This window comes from Grammomys surdaster, unplaced genomic scaffold (assembly GCF_004785775.1).
Source record: "Grammomys surdaster isolate TR1022 unplaced genomic scaffold, NIH_TR_1.0 266, whole genome shotgun sequence".
NCBI lineage: Eukaryota > Metazoa > Chordata > Mammalia > Rodentia > Muridae > Grammomys > Grammomys surdaster.
The window spans coordinates 1,895,178-1,921,210 of record NW_021604707.1 but is presented as its reverse complement, the minus strand read 5'-3'; the positions used below and the strand labels follow the sequence as shown (position 1 = coordinate 1,921,210).

Below are 26,033 nucleotides of genomic sequence, written 5' to 3'. Positions count from 1 at the left end.
GTCATGCCGTTGGGTGGGAATGACAGTCCCTAGCTTGGACCCTTAGACCATCGTTCTCATCCAAGGTGGGGGTCTCTGCTGAGCCGCTTGCCTTGCTCCGGGGTCTTGTTGCGTAGTGTAAAGGGCAAGCTCGTCCTGATGTCAGTTCCTTGGGGGCTGCGATGGTATTGAAGGACTTGGGCTGTCGGGTCCAGATAGGTTTTAACCCAAAAAGCCTAGGTTGCAGCTGGTCTACTTCCTTAGCGGGCTGGCGGAGCCCGGAGTCGAGGCGCGCCAAAGGGTGAGCATCTACCTCTGTGGTAACAATGCTTGAGGTATTGAGTCACACCCATGACAGGTCAGGTCCGCGGGACCTGAAATTTGCGTTGAGCCGCTCTGGAGAGCAGCGCTTGGATGCAAAAAGTTCCTTCGAGTTATCCTTCCTTCCTTCCTTCCTTCCTTCCTTCCTTCCTTCCTTCCTTCCTTCCTTCCTTCCTTCCTTCCTTCTTTTTTAAAAAATAGTATGTTTGCCTTGATCTGCGTCCGAATCTCCTCTGGCGGTCGGCGTCGCCAGGTTGTCCCCAGTCCTAGTAAAAGCTCTCCCGCCTTCTTCCTCCCAGCCCCAAAAAAGTTTGACTCCGGCTGGAAAAAACATTAATGAATGTATCTGTGGGAAGAAACGGAAAGTGAATGAGTCAGGAGGGCCACCTTCGGCCAAAGGCCCAAGGGAAAGGAAAGAGGCCAGAGGCTTTTGGCTTTGGATTTGGGGGGAAGGTGATGGGGGAGTTACAGACTTCAGGAATCAGGGAGCGGATACTGGGCGTGGACCCCGTCATTGTTCCTGGCCAGCTCTTATCTCCCAGGAGCAAGTATCCTGTGTGCGCAGTGCATGAATGTATCTGGGCATCTCGCGTATATTTATATAGCGAGTGATGCGAAAAGCAGGGCGAGGAGAGGAAGAGGGGGTGTGGGGGAGGGAAGACAAGAGAGAGCAGAGAAGAGAGAGGAGAGGGCGAGACGAGAGAGAGAGAGAGAGAGAGAGAGAGAGAGAGAGAGAGAGAGAGAGAGAGAGAGATAGGACTTCCTCCCCGATCGCAAAGTGAAGTCACTTCCCAAAATTAGCTGAAAAAAAGTTTCATCCGGTTAACTGTCTCTTTTTCGATCCGCTACAACAACAAACGTGCACAGGGGAGCGAGGGCAGGGCGCTCGCAGGGGGCACTCAGAGAGGGCCCAGGGCGCCAAAGAGGCCGCGCCGGGCTAATCTGAAGGGGTACGAGGTCAGGCTGTAACCGGGTCAATGTGTGGAATATTGGGGGGCTCGGCTGCAGACTTGGCCAAATGGACGGGACTATTAAGGTAAGCGGCGGGGCAGTGGGCGCGGGGCGAGGGCCGACCAGGGCGGCGGGAGGGCTGGGCGCCGGGGTCCCGGAAGACGTGGCCACTCTCCCTTCCTTCCGCGCCCCGGCTTCGCGCGGTCTCCTCCGGGTGGCGAGTCCCCCATTCCGAGGAGGCCGGCCAGGCTTCCCGCCCAGGGCGAGCCACCCCTCACTCCTTGTGCCACAGTGGAATCCCGCAGGCTCCCATTGAGCCGCCCGCCCGAGGGGCTGCGAGACTGGGCAGCTGAAACCTGGGGACTCGGGGCGCAGACCAGAGTCTAGGGCGGGAGATCACCGGGTCGGTTCCCACCCGGCACCCAGACGACCTGCCCCGGCGCCAGGCACTAGTCTGGCGGCCAGCTTCCTCACGCCAAAGGCCGAGATCAGCGCGGGCAGGAGCAGCGTTCGCCACAGGCTGGGGTCCCCCGATCCCCGGAGCGAGTTGGCGGATTCGTTGCGGGAGGGGAGGCTTATAAGGGAGGGTGTCTGAGGATCCGGCTGAGCCCGCGGGTCCAGATGGAAGCCCCTGTTTACATGTCAGCCCGACCGGTTTCTCTTCCCCCCCTTCTCACTGCCTCTGCCCGGCGATTTGCCGACGCCGGCTGCCCGGAGCTAACGGGCCCGCCTCGCTGTTCCTAAGGGCTAGGAATCTTCTGGCTCTCCGGCTCCTCTGTGCCTCAGATCCCGCACACTTGTGCGTGCGCCAGCTTCAGAGCAAGGGATCCAGGAGCTGTCCTCCCAGTAAGAATTAAACTCCTTCACGGCCGTCTGCCTGCGGTGGCTGGTTCTGAGCCCATGGCCTGGGGCTTGCCGATTCCACCCCCAACCCCCATCCGCGCCGGCCCAGCTTGGGTCTAGGTTGCAAAGTGCAGCCCAGCAGACCCGTGAGTCTGGGTTCCCTGTCACGCTTCAGAAAGGCTGAGTGCTCCTCCTGAAAGAGGGAAGTAGGGCCAGGAGCAGAAAGGAGGGACACCCCCTAACGTGACTAGCCTAAGAGGACTTTAGGAGAATGAATGAGAGCAGACGTTAGCTTCAAGGCTACACATCAGGCAGGAATTGCTCTGGAAAAACTATCAGGCTGGTGAGGTGGGGACTGGCAGAGCCGCCATTCTCCAGAACCCAGAGGAATCCACTTCCTACTCATGGCTTTGAATAAGAGGAGGTTAAGGTGTTGGCTTTAGAGAATTCAACAGATTTTTATCTTCTGGGTGGGGTCAGAGTGTTTTTATTTTCTAAGAGGCTTCTCCCCCCCACACACACACAGACACTCTCTCTCTCTTTCTCCCTCCCTCCCGCCCTCCTTCTTTCTTCCTCCCTCCCTCTCAGAAACATGCTTACTTAGGTAAAAGGCACCAACTGAAGGAACTTAAAGCCAGAGATGAGATAACCGATTGTAATGGGGTTTTTAACGCGATCACATAGCCGCAGGTTTATCAAACTTGACTTGAGAGGGTTCCTGAGAGGTGTGCTCTAGAGACTTGACAGTGGAGGTCACCGGGCCCTGCTTCTCTGCTTCCTGTTGGTGTATTCATGCAAGTGCTTACACCCCCAGGTTCAGTAACCAGATGGTCTTCTAAAATCTTCACACTCCCATTCAGATCACTTTATACTCACCCCCCCCAAAAAAACCCTCCCCTCTGATCATCCAGGAGGGTGATCATGTGGCTCCAGAGGCTTAATGTGGACACTCTGAGGAGAAGTGAGGCAATATCTATGCAGTGTTCAGACCTCTAAGCACAGGCCCTGAGCCCCGGAGGAAGCTGTGGTCTGTGTACCCAGGATGTGTTAACCCAACACACTGCACATTGGGATAGGCATGTCAGGCATCAAGAACAACCTTAGACCAGGAGATTGCCACTTCATACTGACGATGGGAGTCAGGGCTCTTTTAGGATGAATAATGTGAGCTCATGAGCCCCCCAAAGTCTCCTAAGGAACACCTTGTTTCACACCTAGGAGACTTAACTCCAAGGCTATCAATCACTTTTCAAGCTCTCTTCTGAACAGCAAAGGTTCTGGAAAATTAAGTCTTTAGTGTATCCTTTAGCCTTTTAGCTATGTAGAAGCCACAGGTTCCCTAGCCCCCACTTACATGATAGTTCAATTCCATGCTTGGTGTAGATGCTGAAAGACTGAATTGGAAGAAAGGTCAACCAGCTTCTTATCTTGCTATATAAATCTACAACTATAAAACATCTTTGACCTTCATAATCTTCATAAAAATCCCATGGGACTACTTTACACTGGTGTTTCCAGTTGCTTGTGTACTAAACCACCATCTTGCCCTACATGAACAAAGGTCAGAGGACACTATAAATCAAATGTGATCTGTAGACACAGACTTAAGAGTATTTAGCTTGCCAGTTGGAAAAGCCTGGAGCAATCAGCCTTGAGTGGGTTTTGTGATGTGATTTTATGCACCTGCGTGCATCTTCCTCAGTCACAAAATTTGAAAATACCTGCGGGTCTTGGTGCCAAGGATGTACATGGTTCAGGATGCCAGGGAAGTCTAGCTTTCTTTACGGTAGCCCCCTGTTTTGTTTGGCATTCACAGAACCCTTTGAGGTTGTAGATGTACAATCACGCTGCCCTTCCAAATTACGTTCTCTGCTTTTCCAAGAATGTCTGATGGGAGAACATGGATGGGAAGCCTCAGTTTGTTTGATCTTCTTTAGCTACAGACAAGTTAACCTGTCATATTAACCAACACCCTACCCCACCCCTGCTCCCCACAGTGATATTATCAGTGTTGAAAAGCACGTGATACTGCTTGCTGCTTGCAAAAATGACCTGGTTTCAGACTGTGTCTTAATTCTAGGCAGGTTTCCTTTGATCAGATTGATGCCATCTGTAGAACTGCAAATATTAGGTGCACCATGAAAGATTGGGAATCAACCAGAGAACAGTTAGACATGTGCATGAACTTGGGAAACAGGGAAAGAGAGGAAGGCCTGGGAGAAAACCTAGCTCCATCCTCCTTTCTACTATTTACTTACATGGCAAGGCTCTTGGCTCCTGGGTCTCAGTTTTCTCATCTGTAAAGTAGGTCTAAAGCAGCTTCTTTAGATAAGTCACAGTGAGGGTGTGATAAGATCTGGTGCTTTAGGTGGATGCACATTTGTTGAACTTCATCTTGCCTTAGTACTTACAGAGATTTGTTGCTCACAGTAATAGAACATAGGTCTGAGTTTAACACTATGCGTATTTCATGACTTTGATATGTATTTGTGGTGTACATCTCGTGTTCTAAGGCTCTGTTTTGTGTATGTAGGATAATCAGCCATTGAAAGTCATCTAGTGATGGATGCACATAGAGACTAATGTGGTTAGTGCTCACACATGATGGTGCTGTACCAGGTAGGAAGAACACTGTTAATGAAGCAAGTGGGAACCTGAGTAGAGATAGCACTTCTAAACAAGCACTAAACGATGGTACAGGAGAGAGAGAAGCACCCTCTGTGAACCAGAGACGAGCCATATGCCAGAGAGAGGGTAGGCTGCTGCACTCAGGGCAGAGAAACTGGGAAGGAGCTCTGAGAAAAAAACAGTCAAGAGAGAAGAATAGGGGTAGCCTTGGCTTCTATCTCCCAGGAGGGCATGTCACCTAAATTCACAAGGACACCAGGCAAACTAGATGGTCACTTTGTCTGTCCCCATAACCACCTGATAGTTCTCTGAAGCGACTTCCAAGTGAACTTAAAAGCTTTCTCCTCATACTATTCAAATTCATAGGTGTACAGTCTTAAAGCTGTAGAGACGACTTATTAGCTGGATGCTCTCGTTTTTGCCTATGGGAAAAACCAAGGTCCAACATGCTGAATACAGAGTTCATGATCACAGAAGGAAAAAAAAAAGTGAGAATTCAGGGGTCCTAGGAGATAGTGTTCTTTCTAATCTAAGATGAAGATTTCACATGTCACCTCACGTCAAATTATAGAATACTGCAGAAAGAGAGCTTTAAAAGCGAAATTGTGAAATATCTGGCACCTTAAACTACCGACACTTCTGCAGTTTAGTGACAAATATATTCCCACTATCTTGAATTATATCTGTACACACACACACACACACACACAAAGAAAGAGAGAGAGTGAGTCAAAATTTTCAGATAGGTTTGGAAAACACAACTATTTTCCAGAATAAATCTGCTTTGACTCTATGCATCATAAAGAAAGTTTCTATTATAAAAAAAATCTATCTAAAATATACCATTACTTAAATAATCAGCAGACTCTTTTACTGATGGCAGGCAGGTATAAAAAAAAAATGAGGGTTTGCCTCTTTAAATAAAACACTCTCCGATATATTAGGACAGACCTAATAGATCTATTTCTGAACAGTGAAGCAAGAAGGTCTTTGGTAACAGCCCTGTTAAATAAGATTTAAAATTTCAATGTCTTCTTTAGTTTGAGGTTGAGCAGTAAGTTGACATTGGTTTTAAAAAACTTGTTTGGCTGAAACCAAACCCCTTTCCCCCTAGAAATGTAGCATTAGTCTAATTCTCAGCAAACAAACAAACAAACAATCAATCAATCTTGGCAAAATATTTTTGCCATTAATAAACTTATCTTTATTCTACCTTAAACCTCAAAAACATCCCCAAACTAAAGTCTCATTCATCCTAAAGCTTGATATATAGGCTTTCATGTTCAGTGTGTGTGTGTGTGTGTGTGTGTGTGTGTGTGTGTGTGTGTGTGTGTGTGAGAGAGAGAGAGAGAGAGAGAGAGAGAGAGAGAGAGAGAGAGCATGGACAGACACATGGAGATAAACGGGATGTCCTGGGGTGTTGGTGCTCACCTTCTACCTTGTTTGTGATAGGGTCTCTTTGCAGGCAGCTGTTGTGTGCAGGGGTCTAGCTGGCTCAGGATCTTCTGAAGAATCTCCTCTCTCATACCAGAAGCCCTGGGGGTAGAGACCTGTGTTACTTCTTTCTGGTTTCATGTAACTCTAGGCATCCAAACTCAGGCCCTCAATTTTGTGTGGCAAGCACTTTACCCACTGAGCCATCTCCTTAGCATCCCTTTGCTTGTTTGGGAAAACAGTCTGTGTCTCTCTGACTTGCCTCAAACTCGCTATGTACTTGAAAATGATCACAAACTTCTGAGCCACCCTTTTCACCTCCTGGGAGCTAGGACTACAGGAATATGCTCCATGTTGCTCTATAATACTTTTCTTTTCTTTTTCTTTTCTTTTCTTTTTTTTTTTTTGGTCATCTCAAGGTTCTGCAGGTGTTCTTCTCTGCAGAAGGCTACACCCTGTTTCATTTTCTGTCGTTTTCATATCTGCCACGCTACTTAGTAATACACATCAGATTGTTTCTCCAGAGGCAACAGAAGGAATCCCCATCCCCTCCCCATGCTGCTACTCCTGGGCCTAGCACCTTTAAAATGAGGCAATTGCTAGAATAACAGACTTCTTATGAACTGGAGACTGTATGTTGACCATCCATATTAATACAGCTGTCTGACTGCTATTCAGAGCCAGATCTGGTGTCCTGATTTGGATTCTTAACTAGAAGATGAGCTGTGTACTCCAGTGGGGTTTATCAAGTGTCATGACAGCCCTGTGCCAGGAAAGAACCTTCTGAATGGCACCAAGGAAGATCCAATGAAAAGTTACATGGGTAGTTTTTTAGTCCTTGTTCTCTTGGCGTTCATCCTCCCTGCAGACTTATGGGAGTTTATACTGCCATGGGTCCATTTCACGTAGAATAAATGGAAGTTCAGACTGGTGAGGCTGCTTGCCCAAGATTACAGCTAATAGGTGGCAGAGTTGGGTTTTTCAAGCCTAAGTCTTTCCGGTTTGCAGGATATCTGAGTCTTCTGCATACACCTGCCGCGCATGCTACTTCCTGACAAAAATGAATCTGGAAGTTGGCCTTGTATATGGATAGACTTACGTGTGGTTATATGGCCGAGGGCTTTGGAAAGGAAATACATTAGGGAAGGAGTGGGAAGATTAGATAGAAGTAGATTATAGAATTCCTTAAATATTGTGATAAAGATTGGGTCTTACAAAATATACAATCAGAAATAATCGATGTTTAAATGCATTGTAGTTTACATAGCCATACAAATCCCTTAGTGATGGTGTTCTTTCCACTGTACTCTTGCTGCTTAGTTAATAGATATGACAGTGGCCTATTAAAAACTCTTCTAGAAGCTTCTAGTGAGCCATAAAGACTACATAGTAGAGATGAGTTTGGGAAAACAGAAAGGTCCACCCGACACTGCTTACTAAGTAGGCGACCAAGCAAGGGAGGGAAAATTCCATTTCTTCTGCTGTTATAATAATGTGGTTACACAAGAGAAAGGCACATGCCTGCATTCTCAGCGCTTAAAATGTAGAGACAGGAGTATCCCAAGCCCAAGGACCATCTGGGACACTTAGTGATTTCAAAGCCAGGCTGTGCCACAAGCCAAAATCCGATTTCAAAGAGCCAAGGACTGTGAATTTGGTTCAGTGCTCAAGCATATGCCTATTCTGCACAAGACTGGATCTGATCCCCAAAGCTATGGAAAAATGTTTTAAAATGTTCGTTGTTCCATTTGATCCTTCAAATATGACTCTTTGCTCAGTGTTCTGAGGAATCTCACCATGAGGTGTGTTTGTAATTGGGAGGTCTATCCTAGGTGACAACTTCATCTCTTTTTTAAGAATGAGTCAGCAGATGGTAAGAGACCATGCAGAAGGGAAGGTTGTTTCCCTGAGACTCAAACCAAACTTCTATGGAAATTCAGAGAAGTGTGACATTCTCTCATGTGTAGGTCGGACCAGTTGTCTCCATTACTAGCGCTCACATTTCATCTGATCAAAGACACAGATACTTTTGTGCCTCATCCCAATAGGATCAGAGACAGAAGGTATAGTTCACTTTCAGTAGTTCAAACCAACTTTACAGTAGCTTCAAAATTATTCACACCTGAAATCTTTAAGGCATTTCCTATCTTTAGGGAACAACACACTGCCATTTACTTTCAGATCAAAATCTCAGGGTCCAAAAGGTTTTAAACTCTCAAGGAAGACACAAACTAGAGTCCTGTGGAATGATTTCCCAAGAGCAGGCCCATTTACTCAGCCAGAGCATAGCATCCAAGGTCGTGAAAGACTTATGTCACATTTCAGTGCACAGATGCAAGAAGCCTGAATTACAGGTGCCAAGGGAGCTTTAACCCTGCTTTTCTAGACATATGTGGCTTTCACGTATCTACTGGAATCTAACAGTCCAGAAAGATTTGTTCATTCTAAATTTGTGAGAGTTCATTGATTTTATGTGGAAAGGCATCTAGTCTGAAAATAAATAATTGCACACTACCATTAACATAGCAAAAGGATAAAAAAAATAGTTTGATATTGTAGATTATTCAGCTTTTAAACCATCTCTATGTTGACTGTTCGAATCCTCCTCTAAGCAGATTTATGTCTTTGGAGTCGTTTTGTATTTAGACATTTATCCTTTAATTCATACTCAGTCATTTATTCATTCACCCAAATTGAATAGGCACAGTGTTCCAGAGAAGGTCCACATCTGTGAATGATGACAAGATGTCCCCATTCTCTCTCTCTCTCTCTCTCTCTCTTTCTCTCTTTCTTTCTTTCTTTCTTTCTTTCTTTCTTTCTTTCTTTCTTTCTCTCTTTCAGATTTCTAGGAAGTAGAAGTTTTTCTACTCCCTTATTTTGAGCTCTGATGATCCATGATTCCAAAGAAGGCACTATAAATTTGGGGGGGGGTGCACTATTTATACTTAGCTTAACGTTATAGATACATTAGTCATAGTGCTCAAGGTGACAACAGTGTAGAGCACCATGTCTCTTCTGCCTTAGGTGATAGTAGTCCTTTATGTAGACAGTTTCGGAAGTTCAAAGTTTGAGCCGAGGAAATTCCTCCTCCTTCTCTCTTCCTCCAGGCCTTCAATGTATGTATTAACATGAGGACGAACAAAACAAGGGAAGTAAAAGATGGGGCTGCCTCAGTGACAGAGCAGCATGGCCAAGGTACTGTGTTTGTCTGTCAGCACCACCAAAAGGAACAGACACACTGAAAAGATAAATGAGAAACCTTGGAGACTATTTCTCATTCTATCAGGTGCAATGGCCACTTACAGATCAATAAGAAAAAGACTACTCAATGAGAAATGGGCAAAGATACTGGAAGGAGAAATACCAACGAACAATCAACTTAAGAATCTCAGGCCTACATGTACATAAAGATATTCAAATGAAATAAAAGTAGAGTCCTTACCATCATGACCTAAGAGGACAACAAAGATTAAAATATTCATTAATATGCCATGTTAGAAAGGGTGACTGCCTTGTCCTTACCTGTATTCATTCAGATACTAAAGACATATGAGCAAGATGCCTATTATAGCATCTTTATAATGGCAAAGATGAAAAATGGTTTGATTTAATGGTTTAATTTTGAGGTGCTATATAAACATGGAATATATATATATGTAGATAGATAGATAGGTAGGTAGATAGATAGATAGATAGATAGATAGATAGATAGATATATGGATGCTGTGCCAGTGGTGGTTCACGCCTTTAATCCCAGCACTTGAGTGGCAGGTGGATTTCCGAGTTCGAGGCCAGTCTGGTCTACAGAGTAGGACAGCCAGGGCTACACAGAGAAACCCTGTCTCAAAAAACCAAAAAAAAAAAAAAAAAAAAAAAAAAAAGAGGATGCCATACTAATGTTAAATGGAATGAAATAAGTCCTATAGACACTAATTTAGAAAGTTGGCAATATAATATTATCACATAAAAAATTCCAATCTTCATAGTCCATTTATGGCAGACATTTAAGCAAATGTATGTATGATTATTTATGTACAGACAGTTTCTAGGAATAAATACATTAAGTGGTTAAAACTAGGTGCTTCTGAATAGGAAAAGCAGACATCTACCTTTCATATCACAAATTCAGGGAGCAGCTCACTCTTTAATCATTAGTATGCATTGTTTTCAATTTTTTCTTTCTTTTTCTTTTTTATTGGATATTTTATTTACATTTCAGATGTTATCACTTTACCCCATTTCCCCCTCACCCAGGAACCCCCTATCCCACCCCCCTCCTTCTGCTTCTATGAGGATGTGCCCCCACTGTTTCCAAAATTTAAAAGAAGCAAAAATTAAAACGGTCTGTTAGAGATTTATTAAAACCATCATAATCAAACTGAATGGATTCTAGAGACTTGAGATCTCATTTTGAGAAATTGTGTGGCCAAAGAGTCATACAGCATATTTATAACCCAGGCTCTACCTCAAGTATTGGATCCTGAGCAAGTTACCTGATTTCTGGTTGCTCAAATGATATTTCTTTCTTTAATGGTCCCATGTGTAAACTGAGCTACAATGACAACATTCTCTTCTAATCTTAAATTTATTCTGGCCAGCTTGTGTACTTGTGTCTGATTTTGGAGTGTGGATGGGTGAACTCTTTGACATTCTTTCTATCCAGTGTGTCTGCTCTTGTACTATTGGGTGACTCTTAAGACCAGCCATCGGCTGAGTTCTTAGGAGGTGTTTTGTGAGCTTTTGGAAGACCAATTGTCTCTACTGGCAACTCATGGTGCAGTGGTGTTGATCCCTGTGTGTTGACACCATCTAAGAATAGGGTCCAACTGTGCACCAGGGTCTTAGACTCTTTTCTAAAAGTCAAATCGCATTTAAAAAACCAAAACACATTTGGCTCCAAGAGCCTTTACCCTGGACTTTTAAAAAGTCCTATTTAATTGAAGGGAAATTGAATTTGTCTGGTTTTTATTCATTTACACTCAACTCTTAAGAAAACAATATTTTGAGGACTTATTTGAAGTCTAAAAAGAATGTTGAGCCTCTTAATGAGTTTTCTGGAAGGCTTTTTATTTCTTTCTGCTTCTTAAAACAGGAAGTGGTGCAGTGCTATGGGCAAACATGGTCTGCCCCAGAAGGCCTCGATTCGGTGTGAAATAGTATTATGGGCCATGTATGTGGACCCAGTGGTCCAGCTAAGACTTCTTTTCGTCTAGTCCTTTTCTAAGACTGGATACATTATTCACCATCCATCTAAGGGTTATAAAATCTTGGATGATCGGAGTCATAAGAAAAATAACTTAAAAACCTGGTTGTTAATCTGGTTTTAAGCACTGATGTCTGGTCCTTAAGATATCTTTACCTTGGTGCTTATATCAATCCTATGATATATGTCTTGGTTCCATTTTGAGGCAATAGAGTAATTTATTCAAAAAGGGGGGAGGAGCAATTTTCCAGACCCAATTCTATTGGCTCCAAAGTGAGCCTTGTCACTATGAAAAATCACCAAATTGACACATATGTCTCCATGTAGTTTGAGACTCAAGGTTTAACTCTTCCTCACTTTTTTTTTTTAGCCTACTGGTGGTATTAGAATTTGAATCCTGGGCTGTGCACATGTTCTAGGCAAGTGCTTTACCACTGAGCAATATTCAAAAGAAGATTGTTCGTTTTTTTTTTTTTAAATTTACTATATGCTTTTAGCCAGGGTTTTGAGAAGTTGTCAAGGCTGGACCTGAATTTGATCTCCAGCCTAGGCAGGTGTAGAATCTGCAGCCCTCCTGCCTGCATCACAAGGCTCAGCTCTAACCCAGCTTGTGAGAAACACATAGATTTTGCTGTTTCTAGTTGCCATGACTCCTGAGCATAGCATGTGCTGGTCACATTCATTAAATTGTTCATATCCCACCACCAGTTATGCATGAAGACTTAAGCCTTTCCTGTGTATCCAGGAAAAAGCCAGCCCTGCAGCTTTGTTAGCAAGTGTACTGACAGGTGGGCAAGAGGTAGACTGAAATTAACAGGCTCTGTTTTACCATAACGAACTACAGAGGTGATTTGAAATACATTCTGTAACTCAACAGAGAACAAGAGGATACTTCGACTTGACAGTGCTTCCACTTCTGCCTCCCTCATTTTCACCCTCTTTTCATCCTCTTTCACTCAGATGCTCACAAAACTACATGTAGACTTTTTATAAGAGAAAGGATTTGGGCAGTTATGAGAAATACAAAGAAGGGAGTGTTCTGCCAAAGGTAAAGGAAACAATCGAGCAAGGCTGACTTCAGGCTCCAGTTTCTCTTGAACAGCATTTCTTGTAATTTTCAAGGCAGATTGACTTATAACTGCATCCCAAGCCACTGCACATCAGTTCCTTTTATCAGCCCAAGTGAGACTTCCTGTGGACTGGCCCTGTTTCCTGATATATTTCCTTTTTCCTTTGGTAGAACAAAGAAAACCATAGCTCTGAGGATCCTTGGGAGCAAACATAATTTAGCACCGAAGGATCCATTATTATAAAGTTTTCATTCTCTATGTATAAGGCTAAATGCTCACCCTTGCATTTTTCTTCCCGCAGTATCCTGTTAACATTCGAGGAGACCCATGTGAGATTCTGAGGGCTCAGTGACCCACTTGAGCATATCCTGCTTGCAGTTTGCTCTCACTCAAAAAAATGGAAAATTAAGGCAACTGTTTATATGATGGTTTAGTATGCCTCTCAAAGCATTCGTCACACGGAGTCAACTTAATATGCCATTCTTCCAAATTCTTACAAAGTAAGTGGGCATTGGACATAAAAAAATAAACAGCAACAACAACAACAACAACAACAAAAAACCCAGGTTAAGTTTCAAGATCTAGTGCCTTAGGAGGCTCAAAGTGGATGCCACCAGCATTGATTAAGAATCCATGTGCCCAAACGGATACATCCCATAGTAAATGAGTTTTCCAGAGTGAAGGCACCAAGGCTTACTTAACTCACAAGGACTTTGAGCCCTCATCCTGTCTCTATCCTGACCATTGCCATCATCCATCTAAGTAACCAAAGAGACATGTTCTGTAGGTGCCACTAATAATATTACTAAGGCTTTTTGTTTGTAATCATCACTGATTTGGAATAGAAAAATAATAACACTGGAATCTACTCTTTGGCATGGTCATCGCTAAAAGAGCAATTCATTGTGGTTAAGTGATAGCGAGTTCTTTTATTCCAGTTCTCTAATGTCAACAGCTCTAGAATGAAATGGTCAAAAGAAGTGTTCTTCAAAGAACAAAATAATTCAGGTACTAACTGGAATGAAAGAGCGTGGGTGAAGGTGTGCATCTGGCTTTCTCGGGCAACCAGCTTTGGTGATGTCAAGTGGAAGTGAAAGAGTTATCAACATGTATTATTAGTTTTCTGACACTGTAGTCAGTCTGGCACCATCTCTGCACTGAGGCCTGTTACTATCAGGTATTCTGGAAAAAGACCCTTGCATTTTCTTACAAAATGCCTTTTAGCCCTGACACACTGTAAAGACGTAACTGTTCAGACATGTCCTCGTCTTCCTCCATACTAGAACCCACAGATTCCAGAATAAACTGTCACTCAAATAGGATCTTTAGTACAACACAGGACAACACTACAGGGTCCAAGGCCTCTGGGACACCTGTACTTCCTTCATTTTCCAGAAGAGAATGAACAGCTGGCCCCTCTGCTTCAGGAAATGGGCATGCAGACTGTTTTTCCCAGAGTGCTCTGGGGATGGTCCTGTGGTTTGGGTTTGCTGCTCTGGGTTGCTAAGCTGTTCCTTCTGGGGATTCACAGATCTGTATAGATTGTTCCATTCTTCGTGGTAGGAAGAGAACCACCAGGGCCTCCCTCCTTGCTCTCTTTGCTCTTATCCCTAAAATGTCTTATAGATCAGCCATTATGGGCAGCGAGGCCCTGCTTGAGTTCACTGCAATTAATCTTTTTCTTCCCATCAGTGTGGACTGGGTTTGACCCAGAGTCTTCCCTTCCCAGAGCACCCTCTAAAAATTTTTTTAAAACCCTGTGTGTATTTCATGGGAAATTTCACACGCCTGTTTCTGATTCATTTTCAATTAAAGGCTCAAAATACTGGTTTTGTAAGAGTCCTTTGATGCTTCTGATTTTTGTTGGTTCATTCTTTCTTTCCTCCTAAATGTCCATAGAAGTTTATTAAATGTTGCTCCCACATTTGCATGCTTAATTGTTACAAAATAATTGAAAACAGTGGAGGGTTTTTCCCCCCTTCTTCTGTGCACAATACAAGAGCATTTACGGAGTGTGGCGAGAGAAAACATCTCAGAGATGAACTGGAAAAATAAGGGCAGAGGTGGATTCCCAACAATAAGATCTGGTGGGGACTCAGGGCTCATATTTTCTGGAAGGGAGGACAGGGTGTTGTAAGACACATGAGCATTTCCTGCTTCATTCAGCTGAATCCCACAAATACTTATTTGGGTAGACAACCTCATCTGAAAGGGAACAGGTAGACTGGGTGTTTTGAGATATTAACAGTGTTTTAAATTCCTTCTGATCAGAGGAAGTTAGAGGCCTATTATCACCATGAGCCTCATTCTCTGCCTCCTTGTTGGTCTTTAGAAGCATTGATGGCAAGCCTGTCTAGATATACCTCTATACTAGCTCACTATCTCTCATAGACATTTCCATAGTCTATCCGTTATCCCTCTAAAGAACTGAAGTGAGCCCCAGGTTAGGTCATCCAAGTTCTGTGCCTGGTCTTGCTTAGGCCAGCTGGGTGGCATTGGACATCCTATTCTGTCTTTCTTAACCTCATCTTTTCTATCCACACAAAAGAGTTGAGACTAACAATATGTACTCCTTACCCCGTATATTTGGTAATAGTCTGGAGTACTGGAGATGCTTGGGCTTCTTGACTAACAAAAGCATTAATTAGTAGCTACAGTTAGACTAGCCACTGGACCACAGATTTAGGGGATAATCCAGGCAGCATTTCAGATTCGGAACCCCAGCTGAACTTTTCAGAGAGAGAACCTGCCCATGGCTCTTTACTGTGAGGAACTCACTGCTAATATTCTGTCAGTTAATGTGTGAAAATGTAATTTCATGTGCATACAGTGCAATGTGGAGTACTTCTTGCCTAAGACAGGTGATGAAAATTCTTTGTGAAGTTGGTAGTGTTTTGCCAGACACCGTGGTGTTGGCAAAATGACTCTGTGAAAGTTTGAAGTTGGAGGCTGGGAAACAAAGCACTTGCCATCCGAGTGTGAAGGCCTGAACTCAGAGCCTCAGATTCCATATAAAATTGCAAGCAGGAGCACCTCACATTCCCATAGTGATGGGGAAGACTGAGACATGAATGTTCCTGGAAGCTTGTAGGCCAGCTAGCCTGTCATACACAGGAGCAAACAACAGGACGCCCTGTCTAAAACAGGGTCCTAAACTCATCTACACACACACACACACACACACACACACACACAGAGAGAGAGAGAGAGAGAGAGGGGGGGGGGGGAGGGAGAGGGAGAGGGAGAGAGAGAGATTGAGAGAGAGATTTGTAAGTTTTAAACTTGAACATCTAATTCGACCCCACTCACTTTCAGTTGTGTTATCATAGGCTGGATACTAACTTTTCTCTCCTAATTACAAAATAAGAGTGATAATGATAATCATAAGTGCTATCATAATAAAGTTTCCCATTTGCCTTATTAAGTACCAGACACAAAAAAAGCATATTTCAAAAGATACAGCTATACTTTATAGCTGTATACTGGGCATTCCAGATACACCAGTAATCCCAGCACTGGGGAAACTGAGGCAGGAGAACTATGTTCCAGACCACGATGAGCTGCATACAAAAATCTTGTCTCCAAAAAAAGTAGATAGATAGATGGATGGATAGATAGACAGATAGACAGATAGAACAAAACAAACAAAAAGCACTTTATAATTGTAATGGGCCATGTAAATTATTACCATTTTAATTTCTTCTCCTCCTGGCCAGAGCTTAAATGTAACTGATAACAAGCAGTGCTTCCCACTCCCCACTGTCCCCTTGCACTAAGATTTCCTAAAATGGTTGAAGTTGGTTACATTGGCCAATTAACCACTTGTTTGTACCTCTTTGCCCACCCAGGTTTCACTTCTAGCAACGCACCCCACAGATCAAATGCCCCATACTCCTCTCTTCCTTCCCTTGTATCCGGCTATTGTTCTGCTTGTGAAACTCCCAACTCAATCAATGGGATTTTACGTAAAAACCATAAAGAGATGGCAGGATATGACTGTGGACTCAGGAATTCCAGGCTTGTGCTGTTGATAAAGAGACTTTATGTCAAACAAACAAAGGAGTGAAGACCATCAGAGAAATGTTCCGTCCAACCTGCACCACTTAGACCCATTGTTTTCAGGTTTATGTCCGCCTTTATAGAGCCAGTGTATCCTTGCTATAAAACTTGTGACCTTTCTGTAATGTTCCATGGTGAATAGCTTTGAAATTTCTATTTGGCTGGCCAGATACTTTCTGGGTGCCTCACCTCATTCTCCAGGGGTATTTCTTCTGCTGTTTCTTCAGGGCCTCCCCAACCCTAATTTTTTGAGGGTTTTTTTTTTTTTTGCATCGTGGGCAAGATGTTGGTCAATTTACAGGGAACCTATCATGGCAGCCCATCTGCTCTGGGCTTTGCCTTTCTCTTCTGGAGAGATGAATGTCTGCAGCAGAGTTGACTCCCTTGGTCCCGTGCAAGGTTGTCATGGTCTGTCTTTCAACTCTGATTATATCACTAAGCATAGGGAGTGAAGGAAGCGTCGAGCAGAAGGGGCAGTCCACCTTGAAGATGGCAGTCTGGTAGGGTTAATGTCAGGAAAACAATGTCCCTCACCTAATGAGCCCAGGGAGAGCTTTCTTGACTTTCACTGCCTTCTCGGCAACTTAAGAAGGCTGTATCTCTGCCCTGAGGTTGTGCTAAGCCACCAAATATGCCGATGTGCTAGAAGGGATGTGAAGAAGGAGGACATTTGTCCCTATTCTATCTGGACTGAATTAATGTATTGAAGACACAGAAAATGGAGATAGCTGTTTCCATTTCAAGTGCTGTGTGTATATTTAGGATTGAGATGAAGAACTCCCTGAATAGTCCTTTTTCTAGGTAGGTTGGACTACCTACATTGGTTTTATTCCTGACCAACTGAAATGAGACTTCAAAGTTCCTGGAGCTGGATATTAAATTGTTCAGACACCATATCCTGTAATTGTTAGAGACTACAACTATTATAGAAAGATCAGGCCTGCTGTGTAGTTCTCTAAGAAAACAAAGCGAAGCTGTTCTCCAAATCTATATGCTTTACTGGATGAGCATTCTGCATTTTCCCCAAAGCCTGAGAGCAAAGGTAAAGATATTAGTGAATACCCTCTCTCTCTCTCCCTCTCCCTCTCCCTCTCCCTCTCCCTCTCCCTCTCTCTCTCTCTCTCTCTCTCTCTCTCTCTCTCTCACACACACACACACACACACACACACACACACACACACACTTACACTTATAAAAGCCACATCACAAAATGGAAGCAAAGCACAGAACTCATCTGTTTGTTGGTATCAACTGTTTTTGTAGGACAGTTTCCAGACAAGCGTAACACCCTAAATCTTTACCATGGCCCAGGTTGTGTGCAGACATTTAGAAATATTCAAATAACTAATACACATTGCTTTCTGGTCTTTTCAGAAAACTCTGTATTCCTGGGTTTTATTTGGGTAAAGACAATATATTTGTTATATGTGCAGTAGTGGCCCAGTACTTGAAAGAACAGACTTGTAAGGGCAAAGAATTCTTTGGGTTGTAGCTTCAGACAGTTCTTGTCATTGGAAATGTGTGAAGATGCCTCCTTACTTCACAATGGACCAGGAAACTGAAGACATTCTATAGCCAGAAATAGGATGCTAGATTTTGAAGACCTGTCCCTAATGAACTACTTCCTTGAGCCATCGTCTAGTTTCCTAAAGTTTCCCCATCTTCCACAAACATCAGCAGCAGCAGCTGGGGAAACGTACATTCAAAACACAAGTTCATGGGGCGGGGGTGCATATTTAGCAGTTAACTTCCAACAGAGAGCAATACTACTTTTTGGGCTACAGAAAAGCCAAACCTGTCTCTTTTAAGTTATTCATGGTTAAGAATTTTTCCTAGAGATATGGCTGATGCACACACTCCTTACTGAAGGGAGGTGGATTGAGATGAAGTCTCACTATGTAGTCCTGGATGGCCTGGAACTTGCCATACAGACCAGGCTGGCCTCAAATTCAGAGATCCACCTACCTCCTGAGCTCTTGGATTAAAGGCATGGGCCATACATTTTTAAAAAGCAAGAGACTTGAGAAACTTTATTAGTTCTTCTAAGCCTTCTTGCCTCTTTGTCAGAGGTCAAGGCTAGGAAAGATTAAGACAATAGTCTTTATCATAGTTTTTCCAAATGAACCTTGTGCTAAAAAGAAAATGTCCTGTCTTCATGATGGCCACAGCCACGGTGTTGAGATGTGAGATGTCCCCAGTGCAAAGAAGGAGTATTTTTGAGACCGAAATAGTTTTTTTTTTTTTTTTGCCACAGAGTCCAAGATAGCCTTGAACTGTTGGTTATGTCTTGCCTCAGCCTGTCTAATACTGAATTTGCAGATGTATACCACCAACTCAACTGGAGGAAGCACCTTTGAATCCAATTAAATTTAATTTTGAATGATACCAATAAAATTATTATCAAAGCCATCATCACCTTAAAATCTTGAGTGAGGCAGAAGGACGTACTCACACGCATTTCTTTTCATAAGTCAGCAATGAGTTTGTTGTGTGCACGGAGGCCAGTGCTTCCATTAATCCTTTCGTTATCGCTGTGTTTTTCTTTTTGAGACAAAGTCTCTGTAGCCCAGACAGGCCTCAATCATACTATGTAATGATGCTGACCTTGAAGTTCTTGCTCTTTTATCACTATTTCCTATTACAGTCATGAACCACCACACCCACCTACCTCCATTACCCTATGGAGAATTCCAAAGTAAGGTAAAATGCTCAGTGTTGCTAGGTTACCGTGCTGGCCTGGGGTTAGAGCTGTAGATTAGCAAATCAACATCCAGTTTCAACAACCAAATCTGTGCTGATCATTAAGAATATAATATTTATTTTTCCCCTTCTATACTAATGGAGGCAATAAAAATTGAACAAAAGGATATTTACAAATCACGATTGAATGAATGCGTACTAGATTTGTTGAAGAACAATATGGGCCTTTGATATATATACCCTCTTGTTGGGAAAATAAAGTTGACCAAAGAGTAGCCCTTATCCAACACGGTGACTTTGGTTTCCTCTTTGGAAAATACTGGCATGGGCCCAAGTTCTTCTGAAGGTTGTTTTCAGCTCTAATGCTTTCTGCTTTATGCCACCATGAAAATATGATTTCCTATTGCGTAGGGCTCCATACTCTTAACAGATGGTTTGTTTCTTTAGTTCCCAGATCTCTGTAACTCTTTGTAAGATGATTTCTCCTTAGCTATAAATGTGAACAAAGCAACTTAATTTGGCAAGTAACTAGCTGGATGGTCCAGGAAAGCCAATTTCCCTCCTGAGCATGTTTTCTTAGCTTGTATTGTTTTGTATTGTACCTCAGTTCCAAAGATGTATAATCTTAGTTTCTCAAAACATAAAGCAACTTATCTATTGCCTTCATGCCCTGTCCTGTGGATGTGAGTATATAATATGCTGTACCCACTATAGCTATGGAGTCATTGGAATAAGTACTAAATCCTTCTCCTGAGAACATCTGGCCTCATTAGTAAATTTTCTCTCTCGCTGGGTCGTGGTTGGTGCACGCCTTTAATCCCAGCACTTGGGAGGCAGAGGCAAGTGGATTTCTGAGTTTGAGCCCAGTCTGGTCTACAGAGTGAGTTGCAGGACAGCCAGGAATACACAGAGAAACCCTCTCTTGAACCCCCCCCAAAAAATTTTTCTCTCTCACAATGAGACATATGGTGGATTTTCTGCTGCACATCTTTGGGTACATATCATTGTGGAGGTCAATTCTGTGTCTACCATTGACTCTCTAATGTGGACTTGTATGTTGGGTTATTTGAAACTGAGATGGATAACCTCTTCCAAGAAAATGAACTCAAGTTCACCTGAGGTCTAAACTCTGTCTAACAGTTTTTAGGGTGGTGGACTGTTGTGGTTCTGATTCATACTAAAACAAGCCTCCAGGAAGAATAAAATGCACACCTACCCACAGGCCACAGTGAGTACCCACTGTCCAACGGTCTCATCCTGGTTGATTGTAGAATGCATAATGGTTCTGTAGCAGTGAATCTTCACAACTTCTCCCACCTCAAAATACCTTCCCTCTGTTCCTTTCAGATCACAAGCTGCATGAGGTGAAGGGGTCGCCTAGCTTTCAGGATCAGAATGTTGTTTGGTGAGGCTTGCTCTGAGCTCTGAGGGCTTGGACTTCGCCAGTTTTAATTTGTATAGTCAGCACATGACATATCTTCATGGATGGACTGAGCAGTTTCCATGTGCCAGGGATCAAGGTACAGGAGTTAAAAAAAAAAAAAAAGATAACCGTGGTTCCTGCTTTGGCAGAAGTTAGGCTCTAGCTCAGCAAGCAGGTATTTCGTCCAATAGTTCTGTGTGAAAAGGGAACTATGGAGTGCCTCTGAGAGTCTGCCATGGGGACCTAACCTAGTCTCAGAGGTCAAAGGCTTCCCTAAGGAAGTATCGTTCAGGCTGAACCCTTAGTGATAAGAGAGAGAATGCATGAAAGAGAACAGACTTTTGATAAGTCTCTGCTAATGAGTGGATAGCTGAAATGACTGCTCCACTCCGTGGTAAGTCACTCTGGGGCCTTGCTAAATTAGGTGTCAGAAGCTTAGTCATTCTAGCTATGGCCCTTCCAGGCACTGTCTGTGTGGCCGCAGAGTCATCCTCTCTGCCACTTACTTATTCGATAAAGGCAAAGTAGAGTGTGATGGAGAACAGTATGAAAAGACAATTATCCTCGGAGGTGTCATCAGACTAGCATGTACTGAGTACATAGAGTGAATGTTTAGGCTATCAGTTCATACCCCTCTAACAAGCAGTACATCCAGATATTTCAAGGGTAGGGTGATTCCTGAACGCTGACTTCTTTCTGCCTCAGAAGAGGCCAGCCTTGTTTCAGCTTGCTGTAACTTCCCACTGGTAAGGCCGTTCTTGAATAGCCAGAGGTCTAGAACTTCACTCACAGACTTCAATAAGAAACACTCTCTGACTCTGACGGGTACGTGGATCTCCCCTGCCTTAGGTTTCCTCAACTGCAGATCATGAAGATTCTACCAATGATATTTTTACCTCAAAGTGCTGTCGTAATGAAGATGGCAGTAAAAGCATTTTGCAAGATCAAAAAAAGAAAAAAAAACCTTCTTGGCAAGCATGAAGCATGTTATCTCTACGTATGTCTGCTAGAATTTCAGAGGAAACTTTCTGATCTAAGACTAAGGAGGCACAGGCGTAGGACTGATGTTGGCTTTTTTCTTTCTGGAATTTCTGTGCCCTTTACCTCAGTATCACTTAGAACAACATTGGTAGAAAGACTCAGCAATGCTGCTGGTGATGATGCTGATGTTGGTGTGGATGATACTGATGTTGGTGTGGTGCTGAGCACACAGAAATCTTATAGCATTATGTTCTCATCAAGGCTGCATGGATTCCCTTATGATATTCCATCTTTCCGGTGAGAGGGGCGGAGGTTTGAAACACTCATGAACCTGACCCAAGAGTGTGCAGCTAGTAGGTTCTGTCTGATCCCAAAGTCTTTGCTCACAACATGTGTGAAACAGTTTGAGCTTCTCAGAAAAAGAGCTCAGTGATGAAACCTATACCATTAATTTTTCCTGCCTTGGAACACATGAGTGTTAACATTTCACAGGAGTTTAATTTTGCAATCCCCCTGGCCTTCTGCTGTTTCCACATCCCTTCACCCCCTTTCCTAATAGTATTGCTCTCCTGGTGTTTAAAGTCGGGAGGAAAAACTATATTCATACCTGTCCAAGTAGAAAATGACTTGCACTACAAGTGGTGAAATCCACAGAGAAGGACGGGAGCTCACTCGTGCCATTTGCAGAAAAGCTACTATGCAACCTTTCTGAGTGTGCCAGGCCCCGCTTTATTGACAGTATCCTACACAATCACCAGGGTCTTTTTACCTCCCCATCCCCTATCCCCATCCCACCTCATTCTGCTGCATGATCTAGTGAGAAAATAGCATCCCTACCTCCTTGCTGTGGAAACAATAGGCTTGGCCGGTGCCACTTCCTTCAGATTCCCACTAGGGAATCTGAGAGATGACCTGATTGAATCCTACCCGTAAAGGTCATGCTTTGAATTCAAAGGCAGGAGGGAAAAGTGAAGAAAACATTTTGCACTGATATCCCATGTGTCCTGAGCACACTGGGACCTCCCCCTCGATGCACTGTGGTCTGCTGATAAGGATAACATGGAGGACAAGTGGCACATTTCCAGGACAAAGGAAATTCTCTGGTTTATTGTTTAAAAGAACCCACTGTCCACACAGGACAGCAGGGTTGGGGAATAAGCCATGGATGAGAGAAAAGGCAAGGTTGGCTGAGGGTAGACTGGGACAGGAAAGGACCACCAGGCTGCCAGGGAGTGCCATCTGGGGAGCATTTGCATGGTTGGGAGGTAGAAAGAGGTCACTGTGGTTGACAGTGTGCAGAGGGTTTGAGAGTCAGCCCATTAAAAACAGAGGCTCATACTTGATAGAATAGAAAACACAGGCTCTTTAGGAGATGTAGCAAAAGCTCCAGGAGATTTAGAGAAGTTGATCTGGGTTTTGACTTTAAATTCAGGACCTTTTCTTGCCCGCCCGCCCCCCCCCCCCCCCCCCCGCAAGCCAAAATGTCAGAAAGGGCCTGGTTTCCCTTTATGGAGTGCAAAATAAACAGATCTTCAACAGCAGGAGAGGGGCCCACTGCTTCCCCAGCCTATCATGCCAGAGCTGGGGGTGGGGGGCCGTAGGGAGCAGCAGTTATTCTTCTGTCTGGTTAGGATTTGGCATTGACTTTCATTTTCTCCAACCTCTGTTTTCTAGAAGCCCGCCTGTGCGGAAGCCCAGGAATAAGGGAGAAGCTGATCTTGGGCTTTCTTGCCAGACTTCAAAGCTTGTGGAGTTTTCAGTCTTGAGAGTTTGGGGAGGCAATTCCAAGACTGAAAGCTGTAAGGTGGGGGTTGAACCCATCTGGGCCAGGATGGCAAACTCCGGCCTCCCAGCTCTGCTCTTTCAGCCCAGGAGAATGTCCAGCCCTGGGCATCTCCGGGTCAGCTGTGGTTAGCCTGGCCACAGGGCACTGCATTCCTTCTGGTCTTAGCTGAGTTTGGGGTGGGTGTGACCATGGGTTTACTCTAGAGAAAACGGAGACAAAGCGTCTAAATTGAGCAGGATCTTGAATCTAATGACTTGTTTACCATTGCGTGTGCTTTTTCCAGGGCAAGGAGGAGAGAGAGGACAGGGTGAGTGTTCCCTGTGGGCATGGGTTCACTGTGGGCTTTCGGGCATACTGTTGTTTTTCATTCTGAAGGGGTAGGACAGACAGCTCCAGTGGGGTAGCTAGGCACCCTCCTTAGCAGCCGTCCGCCAAGCAAAGAGGTGCACTGTGTAATTTTCCAAGGTGGGAGGAAGCAGTGGTGGGGGTTCTGCCTCTGCCCAGAGTTTGACTTCCGGGAAACAAACAGCTCCTCAAAGAAGGCCCAGTTCCACCACATGAAAGGCCCTGTTTCCTCCCACTTCAACTTCAAGCCACCCAAGAGATTACCCTCTTCACCTCCGCTCCAAGCGTACCCCAAATGTAAGGATCCAGTCAGGAATGAACACCTGTGATGTGACTAAGGAACGAGTGGGCACGACCCGCAGAAGGGTCCAGAAAAACCTTCTGATAAGAAAGCAAATCAACGGTGCCCCCTATTTTTTATTTAGTGTTTGCTAAGTAAAAACCAGCCCTCCTTCCCCCACCACAGAAAGCGTACCTCACAGTTCTAGGACTTGCTTTTCCTAATTCAGGAAGTTTTCTTGTAGCTCAGGTATGAAACTTCCAGGACACTTAGATTAGAACCACTAGTTTACCCCCAAGGGAAGAGTGAGGCTGAGGACAGCAATGGGCTATGCCAGCACCCGAGGAGGATCCCTTTCGCTTCCGTTGCCTGCCTGTGAGAGGCTTGTTACAATGTTTGCTTTCTGATGATGAAACTGGGGGTTGGAAAGGTTAAATGGTTGACTCGAGGCCATTCAGCCGCTACATGTGGCATGTTCCGTCCCCTCTGCCCCTCCCTCTAACTCCATTAACAAAGTGAGACAGTAGGTAACCTATGGGGGCCTCATCTCTTCAAGCTGACAAGAGGTACGGTCTGATGCCTCTCCTGAGTGGTTTCAACTGGGTGTGGCTGATTAGAAGTTGAGCTTCAAAAAAAGATGAGGTCTAGCTCATGAGGAGCCCAGTTGCACTTGTTAACCAAAAGTCTTCCAGATGTTCCTATGGAGATATCTAAACGGGTGCCAGGAATTCCAGAGCAGTGTACATGGGAGCCTTGGGGCCATCAGGCATGTTTCTCAGAGCAGGGATCTCAGAAAACTCTGTATTTTCAATGGAGAAAGATTCACTTAAACATAGGACCAGTCGCTCAGAAATACTTAAATCTGAAACAGCTCACGTGTACTTTGAATGTTCTATCATGTCTATGGATGCACCTGGATGTTGAGATACTGTCACTGGACAACCTGATGGGATGGATTTGCATCTCTGTTCTAGCTCCTACCATGCACCCGCCGATTGTGTGACCCAAGCAAATTCTTCAGTTTCCATAGTTCCTCAAGCTGTGGACATGTAGTTGCAAAAATTACTCTCTAGACTGTTCTAAGGTGTCCACAAAAGCTGACATCCCCGGCCTACTAGAGTAGGCCTTCCCTTTCCCTTTCCTTCCCTTTCCCTCTGCTACCACAAGTGCCTAGTGGGAAGACCAGGTCTGGGGGTGGCGGGGAGAATGTGCTGTGTGTGGGGGGTGGGTGGCAAGATTCCCACTCATTTCCTGCACCTGGAGGCAAGAACAGAGGCTATTCTTCTGATGACTTATTGTTTAGGGCTTTTGTTTGTTCTGTTTTGCCCTTCTGAAAAGAAACTTCCATATTTCAATTGTTCCTCTTGGTTGCCAGTGCGGCTCACTACCTTAAAACTGGCCACTAGCTGGTTAGATGTCAGATCATGTTTATTTATCCCGGTACCCAGCACCCCAACATCGGAGACTCATCAGGAGCAGAACAGCTGAAGGCGGGTCGGTCGACTCAGTGGAAAATCCAGAAGCGCAGATGTGGATCCAAATTGGGCTGAAAAACCTCCTGAGATCAGGCTTTCTTGAACTTCCTGCTTTTAGCTTAACCAGTGTGTTCGACATAAACGAACTTTCGGTATTTTGAAACTTCCGTTTCTGATCTCAGAACCTGGAAGTAGAGAGCTGTTGTGAACATTTCCACCAATTTTGTCATGGGTATTCTGGAGACCAAGTTGAACCCGGTAATTATGGAGTTTTAGAATTCGCTACTACCATAGCAGCCTGCCTGCATTGCGGACAGGATGTAGAACCACATTTTGCTTCAAAAAGGCTGGTCTTGGAGGATTTTAGGGCAATGTTGAGATGCTAATTCTGTCATTTCTAGCATGTGATTTAATGGCTCAGAGTCTTCTTTCACTATTAGTCAAATGGAGGAAATATAGTGGCTCCTGGCATTATGCAGTCTAAATGTTGTGTGTGCTTTGTGTTCTTGTGTTTATATGTGTATATAAACACACACACACACACACACACACAC

At 44.1% G+C, this 26,033-nt stretch overlaps 1 protein-coding gene across 2 annotated transcripts in view; it reads left to right on the top strand.

The window, feature by feature from the left end:
* The first annotated feature begins 994 nt into the window (after window positions 1-994).
* Fli1 (Fli-1 proto-oncogene, ETS transcription factor) overlaps window positions 995-26,033 on the top strand; it is an 88,104-nt gene continuing 63,065 nt past the window's right edge. Inside the window, exon 1 of one of the 2 annotated variants that reach the window (XM_028776207.1) lies at window positions 995-1,336. In XM_028776207.1, the coding sequence (XP_028632040.1) occupies window positions 1,319-1,336 (18 nt within the window). In that variant the 5' untranslated portion in view covers window positions 995-1,318. Of the gene's footprint in view, window positions 1,337-12,807; window positions 12,930-26,033 lie in introns of those variants that run through there. The other variant, XM_028776208.1, reaches the window with a different exon arrangement.